Source organism: Panthera tigris, chromosome B4, assembly GCF_018350195.1.
Source record: "Panthera tigris isolate Pti1 chromosome B4, P.tigris_Pti1_mat1.1, whole genome shotgun sequence".
Classification (NCBI taxonomy): domain Eukaryota; kingdom Metazoa; phylum Chordata; class Mammalia; order Carnivora; family Felidae; genus Panthera; species Panthera tigris.
Window position 1 is genome coordinate 89,273,021 of NC_056666.1, and position 14,574 is coordinate 89,287,594.

At 42.1% G+C, this 14,574-nt stretch overlaps 1 protein-coding gene across 2 annotated transcripts in view; it reads left to right on the top strand.

The window, feature by feature from the left end:
- TBC1D30 (TBC1 domain family member 30) overlaps positions 1-14,574 on the top strand; it is an 84,655-nt gene that overhangs the window by 56,622 nt on the left and 13,459 nt on the right. For both annotated transcript variants that reach the window (XM_042992681.1, XM_042992682.1), the window contains 3 exons: positions 1,564-1,732; positions 3,641-3,809; positions 7,887-7,992. In XM_042992681.1, coding sequence (XP_042848615.1) covers positions 1,564-1,732; positions 3,641-3,809; positions 7,887-7,992 — 444 coding nt within the window. The remainder of the gene's footprint in view (positions 1-1,563; positions 1,733-3,640; positions 3,810-7,886; positions 7,993-14,574) is intronic.

Consider the following 14,574-nt stretch of genomic DNA (forward strand, 5'->3'; position numbering starts at 1 on the left):
TGGAGTGACATACTTAACAAAACGCACAGCTATCTCTTATGTCCTATGTCAGACTTAGAGATGCCTTTGGACAGATAATTTCATTGTGTCATAAGAATTACTATGATAATTGGAAATTTGTTTTTCTTGTTTTGTGTAATTTTGAGAGATCATAGTTTCTTTTTTATTTTTTAATTGCTAACTGCTATCTTCTTTTTTTAAGTTTATTTATTTTGAGAGAGAGAGCAAGGAGGGGAGGGGCAGAGAGGGGGAGAGAGAGAATCCTAAGCAGGCTCCGCATGGCCAGTGCAGGGCTCTGTGCAGGGTTTGAACTCACCAACCACAAGATCATGACCTGAGCCGAAACCAAAAGTCGAAGGCTCAACTGAGCCACCCAGACACCCCCATGATTTCTTTTTAAAGCTTAAGTGTCTCTCTTTCTATTATATCCTTAGATAGAAAGAGCAGTAATAGAGAGACTCTTACTTTTAAATTTTACCTTTGTGATCCTGTAAGTCCCCCTTCTCCTTAGAAGTAGAGTGCAAGGTCCCCACCAGGATACTCCGTTCTCTCGGACCTCTGCATTCCCCCTCAACTGGCCCCAGTCTCTCTAGGACTTCCTTCCTCCACAGATTGAATATGCTGTACTCCTTTTATTGCTAAGCTCTACCTGTCCACTCTTGGAATAAAGGTCTCCGAGGGACCTTCTCAAGAGTATGGCCCAGCCTTATTAGTCAAAACTATGACCCGAAAAAGTAGAAATTACAAGCCAGGGATGAGGGACAAATGGGCCCTTGTCAGGTCTGGGAGATAATTTTCTTGGAAAATAGAGTTTTGTGTTAGACAGAAAAATCAAAATGTGAGACAGCTACTTCTCTACCAACATATAGGGTTAGCTATGATTCTATTCTTAATCTTGTTTTTCCTGGGCTCTGGGGACTCAGTGGTTTTCTGGGGTGGGGGAAGACCTAGCAGAGTGTACAAGCTGATGGGGAAACAACCGGAGATTGACATATAGAACTCTTGTGTGTTCTGCTCGGTCAATCTAGTGGTTCTTGATATCTTAGAAAAGGTAATGCAAGTAGAAAAGTCAGAATGAAAAGAGTAATTTGAAGAACTTGTGAGACAATCTTATGAGAGAAATCCAGATTTTAGAAATACCGTGTATTCACATGAAACCTTGTTGCAGTCTCCTGGGAGAGGAAAGCCACTATCAGTTTCTGAGCTGATGCTAAGTGAATCCTGAGACTTGCTTTAGTTGTGGTGTTTTATGATGGTTCAGCTCTTGGTTTTCATATTAAGGTTGTAAAACTGTGCTGACATCACGGAGCCAGCATTGAGATTCCTGCTGGCTGCTGATGAAGTATGTGCTCCGTCACTTCTGAATGGGGCGGAAGGTTGTACAAGCACAGCTACTTTGGGGGTGAACTTAGGTCTAGTGGCCCATCTAGAAACTTTAGACTGACACATTTAAAGAATGGTGTACTTTGGCTAACCGCATTTTTGAATATGTTCCTTCTATTTAGGACATGTTAGGGATCCCAGGTTTTCAGAAGTAATCTTATTCTTTGTATTTTTCTTCAGATTATGATTTACCTTATTGATAAGGTACTTCCTGAAAGCTATTTTGTCAATAATCTCCGGGCATTGTCTGTGGATATGGCTGTCTTCAGAGATCTCTTGAGACTGAAGCTCCCTGAATTATCTCAGCACCTGGATACCCTTCAGAGAACTGCAAACAAGGAAAGCGGAGGTAGTGATGATTCAGTGCTCTTATATCTGTGAAAATATTTTACTTTGATTCCACTGTACCTCTGAGCCTAAACCTTGAACGGAAATACTTGTTTTCAGGTATTTCTGTTAGTGAGAGTACGGTGCAGTGAAATAGATTGCTAGAGAACAAGAATAGAACTGAAAAAATGATAGGGCCACATGCTGAACCTCTAACTGGTCATGGTTAGGAAGTCAGTCAAGAACCAAATACTTTCCCAGTATGAGATCAACAACTGAAATGATGTATTGCACTCTAGGTGAAGAATGGTGTCCATGTCTTACCATCTAGTTACACTGCTCTAAGCTGGCACCCATCTGATAGGAGTTCTTTAAAACAGAGTGACAGGTACAATTTCACACAGACTACGGTTTTGCCTGAACCACTGAGGCTATGGAGAGAGGAATATGTGTTTTCATTAAGTTTTAGGAGATACGTCAGTAGTCTTTTGGATTGAAACGTTTAATTGCTCCTTTTATCTATTCATGGTAAGGGTATTTAGATTTACCAGAGATGAGTGGGTCAGCTCATTCTGGAGAAGGGCTCTCCAGGACGGCCAGCTAGAATCTGCACCCTGAAGGAAGGCACTAGGTTGAGACCGGGATGGAAACTCGGGTCTGTAAGCAGCTCCGAGTCGCTGCTGTCTGGTGGGCATCTCCCAGCTTTCCGAAGCACCCCAGCTAACGGCTGTGAATGTACCCACTGCCTGCGCTTCCCTGGCTATGCTCAGGATACCAGGAAAACAGAGCTTTGCTGTGTTTCCTGTATATGGTTGCCAACCCCCTACCCACACGTTCAAATCTGGGAAAATTTGAAACGATCTGAAGACCTAATCTGTGATTACAGTACACTGGAAATTTTAGTGACACCTGGGAGTCTCTCAGCATTTCCTTCTAAACCATTTGAATAATCTCATTTAATTTGGCTGTGCAGTGTAATTGTGCACCTGTGTGGATTTCATAGTGCTTCCAGATAGACCACCTTGCCTGTCCCATGTCAGACGTGCTTTCCTCGGCCCTACGTTTTCCTCCATAAGTCCTGCACTTGCTTATAAGTGCTGCCCTTAGATTCTAAGTCTCTGAAAAAAGATGCTCCTTTGTTCTTTAAGAAGAGAGGAAATGAGAATAGAGCTTTTTTTTTGCTTATCCTTGGGTAAATGCACAGTCTGATTAACTTGGAGGGAGGATCAGTTTAAATATCTACATTTTTTATTTCATAAAACACATACTTAATGCCATTCCAGGAAGTAGGAGGGAGCTCTGTGTTTTTGGTGAATTCACAAACTTCATTGTGAGCTGTGTGTATAGTTTAGTTCAAAATATTTTAAAATTTCATGTTGTTTAATCTACAGATACTTTGGGATTTTCCAGCTTTCTTTCTGTTATTTATTTCTAGTTTAATTCCACTGTGGTCTGAGAGCTGTGCATAATTTAAGAAGTAGACAAGTAATTTCATAAGGAGCCTTGTTTTTATCAGTAGCATTTGAATAAAAGTGGGCTTTATGAGATTTTGAAAATTGAATTCAGGTTTTGAGAGGTGAAAAAATCCTTTCTTTTAATCCTGTTTTTGGTGGGGAAAACGTTCTCCTTAATTTTTAGCACCACAAAATAAATAGGTAGAGCCAAATAAAGTTTCAGGTTAACATTTCTGAAATATAAAGAATTTGTGAAGGTTATATTATTGAGATTTTTACCAGACACACTTATGTTCTTCCAAAAAAAAAAAAAAAAAAAAGAAGGAAAAAAGGAGGAAAGAACCAGAATTAGAGATATGAAGAAATCAGTCAGGAAATGTAACATGTTTAGTGGGCATGGAAGATTGAATGAGGGTATTTTTATATCTTGCAAAACATCAATTCTGAAGAAACATAGAGTATTTGATTCATTTCAGGTGGATATGAGCCCCCACTGACGAATGTCTTCACGATGCAGTGGTTTCTGACTCTTTTTGCTACGTGCCTCCCTAACCATACAGTCTTAAAGATTTGGGATTCAGTCTTCTTTGAAGGTTCGGAAATCATCCTGAGGGTGTCGCTGGCCATCTGGGCAAAATTGGGAGAGTAAGTGATTTCCCCCTTCTGTTCTCTGGTGTGGAGGGCCTTAAGAAGTTCTGTGCTCTTATATGGAAAGCATCTGTATTTAAGTGTGAGCAAAAGAGAAATTTGGGAACTTTGTTGAATTGCTTTAGCTTTCTGAAATCTTAGTTGGCTGATTCTTGATTGTTGGGGGGGGGGCGTGGCAAATAGAATCTATGTTGGGGAAGGGGGTAAGCTTTTTCAGGTCTGCAGATATCTTTCTCCTCTTCAGTGCTAGTATCCTGGCTGGCTTACTTTTGGCAGCTTCTCCCTGGACTCTAATTGGGAAGAGGGGGAGGGAGAGGAACTTAGAAGAGGAAGATCTGGAGAGGAGTAGGTGGGCTTGTTAGTTAACATTCATGATTTGGATTGTTTTTTGAATTTTTATTATTTGTTTAGTTCTGCCTTTCAGGATCACGATAGAATTAAATGAGATAATATGTATAAGGTATCTCTGTGGTGCTTAGTACATAGTCAATAGTAGAACACACAGGGGGCGCCCGGCTGCCTCAGTCGGTAAAGGATGTGACTCTTAATTTCAGGGTCGTGAGTTCTAGAACCCCTTTGAGTGGGGAGCCTATTTAAAAAAAGGTAGAACACATGGAACTTCTTTCCTTCTATCAAGAATTAATTCTATGATGAAACCTATTACTATTAAACATATTGCCACATAGATGTTATTTACATTTGTTACCAGTAGCAGAACTATAAAAAGGAGGGTATTTTCACCCATCTCTAATATATTATGACTATTACATTAAAGTTTTACCTTCTGGGTAATGGAGAGGACAACAGTTATGGTTATAGGACAATTGTTATAGTTAAGATTCAGAGAAGTTGTTAATGTTTCTTTCTTAGAGCTATAAATGACTTGAGTGGGTACTCATAGACAACATGTCAGAAAACTAATAAATCACTGACAGTGTTTTGTTTCAAAAACCTTTTAACTAGACTTTTTATTTATGATAAGTTGTTTCCTGGGAGACTTGTAGCATTTCATACTTTTTGCAAGAAAGATCCACCAACTATCAATTCAGGGATGTAGAAAGATCATTATTGTGTATAAGTATTTTTAAACATCACATAGCTATCTCATTTGCCTTTGTTTTATCGCGCACTGCTTTTCAGCTAGGCAAATAGATGAGTCTTCTGGGGATTTGGTGTGCTGTTTACTTATCTTTTCATTCCCCCCCAGTATCTATATTTTTCTGTAGTCATGTGTTTCCAACCTACTGTATGCCTGAAACTCTTTGCACTTTGATGGTTTCTGTGGGTCTGATAGTCCAGTTGCTGGGTAACTAGTTTATAGGATTAAAATACTGTAGCACTTAACTGTGTGCTGAGTTCTAGTAACCTTTGTGTTAGTTCTTAATTATGGGGCAGGAAGAAAAGAAGCGATTCTGTTTTTATCCCATCTATCCATTATCTGCAGGATCAGAATTTATCCCTATGGTCCTCCCAGGGATGTCACACTGTTGAAATAATAACAGATACACTTAATATCCAATATTCATGGAGTGCTTGCAATGGACAGGCATTGTTCTAAGCATGCTAGATGTGAAGCTAACTCGCTTAGTCCTTGCATTTCATAAGGCAAGGACTGTTATCATCCCCATTTTACAGATGTGGGAACTGAGCCCCAGATAAGTTAAGTAAATTGCCCAAAGACACTCAGTAAGTGGACAGCCTGATTTTGAGCCCAGGTATCCTGACTTTAGAATCTGTACTTTTTTTTTTTTTTTTAAAGATTTTATTTGTAAGTAGTCTCTATACCTAATGCAGGGCCTGAACCCACAACCCCAAGACCAAGAGTCGCATGATCCACTGACTGAACTAGCCAAGAACCCCTAGAATCTGCACTTTTAATTATGTGAATCTACGGATAATAAATAGCTATAATTTATGAAATTCAGGGGATATAGATTCAGACTGGTAGGACTTTAAATGTTTCAGAGTCTTTGCTCACTCCACTTCTACATTTTTTGAACCTGCAGCTTGTTCAGCGAAAGGAAGGGCAACCAGTATACATCACCAAGTGCCTACAGTGCCATCATTCTGTCAGGCGGCTTAAACACATTTTCTCATTCAGTTCTTTGCATAATCCTGTGAAGTAGGTAGGATTATTCTTCCTGCCTTTTCAACTGAGAAAGCTACCCCTGGAGGGTTAATTAACTAGTTCATGGTCACACAGCTCATGAGTAGCAGAGCTGGGACTCAATCCTGGATCTTTCTGACTCCAGGGCCTGTATTCTTCCCCACAAACTTTGCACTGGAAAAATCGTGAACAACATCTCCATGGGACCTCTCCATTCACTTTACTCCACCAGCTTGGCATTTCTTCCTCTCACTCACACCAGCGGTGCTTTTGGAATATGTAAGCCATGGACTGTCAGCTCACCTTCGCTGGCATCTCCTTAATGTAGCCTTTCTTCTCTGACCCTATGCTTTGGCCTCATGCCAGGCCTAGCGTGGTGTTTCCTTCCTTGTCCCCCTGTCATACTCTACACTTGCCATGCGACCTCCAGCCAACCTTGCCAAGGGCACATCTGCTCTCACATTCCCTGTTCAGCACCTTTCGGTGACTCTTGCCCTGAGGAGGCTCAGCCGGCATCTGAGGCCTTTGCCATCTGCTGTCTGCAGCTCTGTACCCTGAACACTTGCTCTCTCCCTCTGGCCACATAGGCCTTCTGGCCAACTTTGGTTGCATGGAGCTCCTTGCAGGGCCTGGAGAGGGCCTGCTGTTTCCTGCATCCATGTCTTTGGAGCGCTTTTTCTTTCTCGTCAACCTGGAGGATATTTTTCAGAACTCATCTGAAGCATTATTTCTCTTCCTCACCCTCTAGGGTAAACGTAACCACTTTTTCAGTTATGCCCACATGCCACTCTGTATCTTTGTAATAGCACTTCAATGGTCTATTTCATTTAGTGGCAGTGGGATTGAAGAACACTCCAGAACCTGAAGTTTTTCCATCATTATATATTTTTTGGATGGCTCCGTGGAAATTCCCCGACATTAGTGCATGTCAAAGAGAAGGTCTTATGTCGGTGGGCAAATAAAATTATCCTACTATCCAAAAAACATTGTAATAAATGAAACAAATACACAGTGCTCTTTGCTTTAGACTATTAAATTTTTTTCCCTTCTAGAAGAAGGTTGAAAGTATAACCTGCCTTATAGGTTGCCAAGCGACAGACTCTTTTTTTCTCTTTCTTTTTAATATTTATTTATTTTTGAGAGAGAGCACAAGCTGGGAAGGGACAGAGAGAGAGGAGACAGAGGATCCAAAGCAGGCTCTGCGCTGATAGCAGTGAGCCTGATGCAGGGCTCCAACTCACAAACTGTGAGATCATGACCTGAGCTGAAGTCAGACCTCACCTGACTGAGCCACCCAGGTGCCCCCACAGATTCTTATTTATGTACAGGAGCACATGCAGGAAGCAGGATGTAATCTCCAACTGGCAGCAGTGTCCTGAGAAGAAGTGAAAAATTTCTGCCTGTGAAAACATCCTGTGGATGATGAAATATACAGAGAAAGTTCTCGTATTTTTCACTTTCCTTTCTACTGTGGCTTGGTTTCAATTTTATCAGTGATCTCCTCATTTGCAGATTAAAAGCCCCAGATTCCCTCCAGGGGATAATTGTTCTTTAGTACCCAATTTTGTGGTCCTTAGATCTGATCGGTGGTAGGCATTCTGCTGTGTAGACAGTGTCAAATAAAAATAATAAAGATGCCACAGGTGGGGCTGTGAGGCTGGGGAGCAGGTAAGAAAGATGAGAGCTCACCCTGTAATAAGTACATCTACGTTGCCTTTGGTATTTTTTTATCTTTTCTCTGCATTCAGCAAAGATGGGTTTATTTGGGAATAGCAGAGAATTTCAAGCCAGGACATGCAAGCTACGACAAAGCCATAGACAAGTTCCCAGGAGTGTGGTTTTTGTTGATTGCTAACTTGATTAATTTAATGGCAAGAGGCACTGTATCCTGTTGCAACTGTAGTACATGCCTGATAAACAACACGGGTGTCCTAAATAATTCATTTTTCTGTTCTTTCTTTATCTAGGCAGATAGAATGCTGTGAAACAGCCGACGAATTCTACAGCACCATGGGACGCCTTACCCAGGAGATGCTAGAGAATGACCTTCTGGAAAGCCATGAACTCATGCAGGTGAGTGGGCAGCCTGGCCCCATTTTGGCTCTGGGAGTGCTGGGTGCTGTGGGAATAGGCAGTGTCACAGCAGCAATTTTGGGAAATATGTTTGGCCAGCCATCAGATTTAGTTTTTCATTTGACCAAGAGTCTATATATATAATTTGATAAGAATCTTACTGTGTCACAAGAGGAAGGAAGAAATGAATAATGGATATTTGTTATACTTCCATTCAAGCTGCGTTGCTTAAAAATCATAACGTGCAATCCAACCTCTAAACCCCACCCCCGCCCAAATTACCAGGTACTTCTTCTGAATCTGATTCTTAACCTTCATAAAGGGAGACTTGTGGGGCAACATATTATTTTGAGGGAGAAATTATTGAGGGTTGAAAAGGAAATTATTCTTTAAAAATTTTTTTAAATGTTTGTTTTTTTATATATAGAATAGTGGGGGGGGGGGGGGGGGACAGAGACATAGGGACAAAGAGAATCTCAAGAAGGCTCCATGCTCAGCACGGAGCCCGAATGGAGCTCGAGCCCATGACTGAGATCATGACCTGAGCCAAAATCAAGAGTCAGACGCTTAACCAACTGAGCCACCCAGGTGCCTCTCCACCAAAGGAGATTATTTTAATCAGTGTTTTGGTAATTTGTTTTACCCATATATTCTACTCATGTTGTTCTATATTAATCATAATATAAAAAGACTTGAAGGGTTTTGTTATTTTCTGGCATGTTATTATATCTCACTATCATATTCACCAAGGCATTAAAAGCGATAGTGAGTATAAAAAAGATAACAGATTTGTTAACATTCTCTCTTGCATTAGGTTCTGTAACATGATTTTATCCTTATTCTCCTCTGATGCTTCTGACTACTGCTTCTCTTCCTGGTTGTTCCTTTTGCCCACCGACCAAACTCTGGGTCTTGTCCAAGGTTGCCCTAGGGCCTTAGTTTCTTCTTTCTCTGTGATTTCTCTTTCTTTTTTCTGAGTTTCAACTTTTACCTTTATGTTGGGTTCCATGCATGGGGTTATGTTTGGAGGGTGCTGGGCCAAGTCAACAGATTGGAAAATGAAGACTCAGGCCCTGACTTCATGCTTGAGAAGCGAAGAGTTTCCATTCCTTTGCTCATTTCCTGGCACTTCCAGCTCCTTCTCAGAATCCCTTATGTTTGGAGAATGTTGACCACCTGATAGAACTGCCCCGAACATTCATATATTTTTTAAAATATATGTATTTTTTTCATTTATTTATTTTTGATATAGAGAGACAGAGCACAAGTCGGGGAAGGGCAGAGAGAGAGGGAGAGACAGAATCTGAAACAGGCTCCAGGCTCCGAGCTGTCAGCACAGAGCCCGACACGGGGCTTGAACTCACAAACCGCGAGATCATGACCTGAGGTGAAGTCTGACGCTCAACCGACTGAGCCATTCAGTCGGACTTCTCAAGCCCAAAGTCAGGGCCTGAGTCTTTGTTTTCCAATCTGTTGACTTGGCCCAGCACCCCCCAAACATAACCCCATGCATGGAACCCAACATAAAGGTAAAAGTTGAAACTCAGAAAAAAGAAAGAGAAATCACAGAGAAAGAAGAAACTAAGACCATTCAGCCATTCATATTTTTTTATTTCAACTTTTCTTTGCCTTCTCATCTCTTCTTTCTTCTTTCCTGTCTGTCTCAGAGGAAGAAGGGTTCTGTGTGATGCTGACGTTGGTGCTATGATCCCGACTCTTCTCACACATCTCAGGGCTATTGCTTCATCACTCATTCTCTCTCTGAGGGAAGTACCTCTTTTTGAACATGGCTCTGTGTATAAGGTCTGTGCTTGGCATTTTCCACATATGGGATCCTTTACGTCTCACAGAACTGCCTGATTCATCTGCCCAAGGCAGGACTCTAGGATATTATCCCTTCCCCCTCGCTCATGAAACATTGTTGGCTACTCACTGCCTACAAAATGAAGCATGGATTTCTCAACTTATCATCCAGTGCTCTCGACTGTCCTAGCTCCTCCCTTTCATACCCTTTTCTTATTCTGGTCAAGTCAAGCTGTGCTCCACACTCCCAGGAATCCCTGGGAATATGCCTCCTCTGTACCTGTGCCCCCTCTGTTCAGTCTTTCCCATCTACCTTCACATGATTAAGGCCTGCCTCCTCATGAAAAGTTCCAGTTCAGATGCCCTCTCCTTTGTGAAGCATTCTCTGATAGTCTCAACTAAAATCATCTCCCATTTCTCTGAATCACTGTGGCATTTTCTTTGTACCTCTCTTGTGAACATTCATCACATTCTACTTTGATTTAAGACTGTATCTTAAATCAGTGATTTATCTTAAATCAGTAATATCCTCAGTGATATTTAAAAAAATTTTTTTAAGTTTATTTATTTTTGAGGGGAGGTGCAGAGAGAGAGGGAGACACAGAATCCTAAGCAGGCTCCATGCTCTCAGCTGTCAGCACAGAGCCCGATGCAGGGCTTGAACTCATGGACCACAAGATCATGACCTGAGCCAAAGTTGGATGCTTAACTGACTGAGCCACCCAGGTGCCCCCTCAGTGATATTTTTAAGCTCCTTGAGGTCAGAACCTGTGCTTTGCTCATGAACACTTAGCACTTTGCCTTTTACTACAGCTGCTCAATAAATTTATTACTTCATTAAACAAACATCTGTTGAGAGTCTGAGATTAATTTCCTGCCTTCTCTTTTTCAATAAATGTTTGCTGAATTAAACAACACTTATATGGTGGCCCTCCTTCCAGATTCCCTCCGCTCTAATAGCATTGGCATTTTGCTGCCAGAGTGATTGTTCACACTGCTTTGGTCATTTCATTGTTCTTCATAATGCCTTCAGTGCTTCCTTGTTACTAACTGCAGTAAATAAAATGCTTCAGCCTAGTTTTCTAGGTCTTATATTAACTTCTCCAAACATTTTTGAGCATCTCTGTCAGAAGACTTCCTTGAGGAAATGATTATGTGGTTTTACCTTTTAAAGATGGAGTTGGTCAGGCTCTATATATGTGTGTGTATATGCGTGGGTGCATGCACATGTGAGGGGTGTGTGTGTGTGTGTGTGTGTGTGTGTGTATGTTGGAGGCAGTGGTGCAGAGCAGAAAGGGAAGTCATGGTTGAGGAAGGGGCACAAACAAAGACATGGCAGTGGAAAACTTTACAGTGTGTGAAGGAAACTATGAGCAGTTTGGTATTTGGTGTGGATATGGAGGACCACAACCTGTGGTAAGGATTGGACTTGACCTTTTAGGTCAGAGGTTGTGAAATTGTGCTTGCTGGAATTCTAGGGGTTCTGTGGAGCCTTTGGAAAGGGAAAAAGAAGACCTGAAACATTTTAAGGAGAGAAGGAAAATGGTCTGAGTTGTGGCTTCTGTCAGATACAGGGGCAGCTCAGCGAAGGGTGGACTTGAAAGGGTCAAGTCTGCTAGCAGGAGCCCGTGAGAGGCAGTGAAGGGTAGAAACAAGGATGGGATGGAACAGAGACAGTACTTAGAAGGCGAAATTGATGGGACTTGGCCACGGAAAATGGATATGGGGTGAGGGAGAAAGAAATGGGGAGACAACGGCAACCCACAGGTTTCTGGCTTAGGAGGAAGAGCATAAAAGTTTATCCGGGGCAGAAATAGGGTTTGTTTGGAGACAGATTGCATTGGAGGTGCATTCTTGCTGCCCTGTTCCTTACCTATCGAAGGTGTTCCCCGACTGGAACCTGTTGCACTGGGTGGAGGTCTGTTGCTACCCGGCCCTCTCTGTTCATGCCCGTTCCTGTGAGAGGGCTTGTGGTTCCCTCTGCCACTTTCTGTGAAAAATGGTCTGCCCACCAGGATCCTACTCAGTCTCTTCTCCTCCCTCCCACCCCACAGCCTCTCTTATCTCAGCCCTTATTGACGAGCCTTCCTCCATATTCTTTCAGTACTTAAGATTCTCAACAACTGATTTAATGCCAATTACAGATTATTTTATATTATTTGGTGTTTTTTTTCAAATGTGTTAATCATATTCTCTAATGAAGTAGTAAGTTCCTTAATGATAAGGGCCTCCTTTTACTCTGAATTCCCATAACACCTAGAGGAGTGGTTGGTTTTTTAGCTTTATTTACTTTTTTTTTTTAATATATATTTTTTTAACGTTTATTTATTTTTGAGACAGAGAGAGACAGAGCATGAACGGGGGAGGGGCAGAGAGAGAGGGAGACACAGAACCGGAAGCAGGCTCCAGGCTCTGAGCCATCAGCCGAGAGCCGGACGCGGGGCTTGAACTCACGGACCGTGAGATCGTGACCTGAGCTGAAGTCAGATGCTTAACTGACTGAGCCACCCAGGCGCCCCTAGCTTTATTTACTTTTGAGAGAGAGAAAGAGAGTGAGTGTGTGCGAGCAGGGGAGGGGCAGAGACAGGGAGAGAGAGAGAGGGACAGAGGATCTGAAGCGGGTTCTGCATTGACAGCAGCAAGCCCAATGAGGGGCTCGAACTCATGAACTGTGAGATCATGACCTGAGCCGAAGTCGGACACTCAACTGACTGAGCCACCTAGGCGCCCATAGAGTACTAAGAACCTATCCAGTTATGGGACGCCTGGGTGGCTCAGTCGGTTAAGTGTCTGATTCTTGATTTCGGCTCATGTCATGATCTCGTGGTTGTGGGATCAAGCCCCGAGTTGGGCTCTGTGCTAGACATGGAGCCAGCTTAAGATTCTCTCTCTCCCTCTCCTTCTGCCCTTCCCCTGCTTACACTCTCTCCCTCTGTCTTTAAAAAACAAAAACCAAAGAATACACCTGGTTGCTCACTGAATACACAGACTCCTAGAACATTAGAACTCGAGGCAGTGTTTTTCACACTTGACTATGTATGAGAAACTGCTCCAGAGTGTGTTAGAATGTGGACATTTAGTTCATCGGTGGTTCTGATGCACCATGGTTCTGATATGGTGTTTTGTTTTGTTTTAATTCTTTTTTTTTTTTTTTTAACATTTATTTTATTATTGAGAGAGGGAGAGACAGAGTATGAGCTGGGCAGAGAGAAGAGGAGACACAGAATCTGAAGCAGGCTCCAGGCTCCGAGCTGTCAGCACAGAGCTCGACGTGGGGCTCGAACTCACAAACTGTGAGATCATGACCCGAGCCGAAGTTGGACGCTTAACCAACTGAGCCACCCGGGCGCCCCTGTTTTGTTTTAATTCTTAAGTTAGTTAACATACGGTGTAGTCTTGGCTTCAGGAGTAGAAGCCAGTGATTCATCACTTACGTATAACACCCAGTGCTCATCCCAACAAGTGCCCTCCTTAATACCTGTCACCCATTTAACTCATTCTCTCACTCACTTTCCCCCTCATCAACCCTCAGGTTTTTGTGGGTGTTTTCTGTATTTAAGAGTCTCTTATGGTTTGCCTCCCTCTCTGTTTTGATCTTATTTTCCCTACCCTTCCCCTATGATCATCTGTTAAGTTTCTTAAATTCCACATATGAATGAAATCATGTATCTGTCTTTCTCTGACCTGATGTAGCTGGTTTTTAAACAACACTTAGGGAGGCACTGGTTTAAAAGAAGCTTAAAGATCAACTAACCTAATTCTGTCACTTGATAGAGTGTGAGCTTATGGCCAGTTTTTTAGATTGTCCAGTGGCAGACCCAGACTGGGAGCCAAGTCCCCCTCTCCTGGCCTACTTTTCCCCTACCACCAGCCCACCGCTTCCACGTTAGTCGAAACGTGTCTTTCCCAAAGCTGAAATCCCCTTTAGAAAAATAAGGCAGCATTTTGTTTCACTTAAACGTTGCCAGAGCGAATGAGAGGTACGTTGACACACGCCATCTTTGTCCTATAGAAATTTCCAGTCTTAGGTATTAGGAGAAAAGACAACCACCTCTTTACCTTGCTGTGAGAGAATCCTAGAGGGAAAAATACCTACCGGCTATGGTTTGATCAATTGGATGCCATTTTAGCGGCTTTTCTTCCGCAGAGGAAAACATCTGGATGGAGATGAACTGAGCCTAATTTTGTACAACTCATGTTTTCGTGTTTTTTGTGAAGCGTGTCAGTAATGAAAAATACAATTTTGTTTTCAGCGGTACCTAAATATAAACGTCTATTTAAGTGTACTTTGGTAGTTTGAATAGTAAGTTGACTTATTGGTTTTCCTTGGCATCATGGAGTGTTATGGAGAGAAATGGTGAATGTCATTTCAAGGCACTCTGTTTTCTTTATTCAATCTTTTTTAAAAAAAAATTAATTCAGTGGCTGGGATCCAATTATAGTGGGCCATAAATCTGTCAGCAAACCTGAAATGGCTCCAGATGAAAAATGTGGGCTGTGCATAAGGTCTTTATTTTTGAGCTGAAAGACAGGGAAGGATTCTCCCTGGTGGTCTTCCCAATTTCTTTCCATTCTAAGTGCCACACACAAAATCTGCTGGGCTTTTTCCTTCTGTAAATCATATCACTTTTTTTTTTTTTTTTTTTAAGTAGCAAGGGCTGTTTTTAAAAAATTGGTGGTGTCTGAAAAAGACATTGGGAGAATGCCAGTGAAATAGCGGGTGTGGATTTCAGTGAGACTTTGGACAAAATCTCTCATGACTTCCTTGAGGGCAATAGA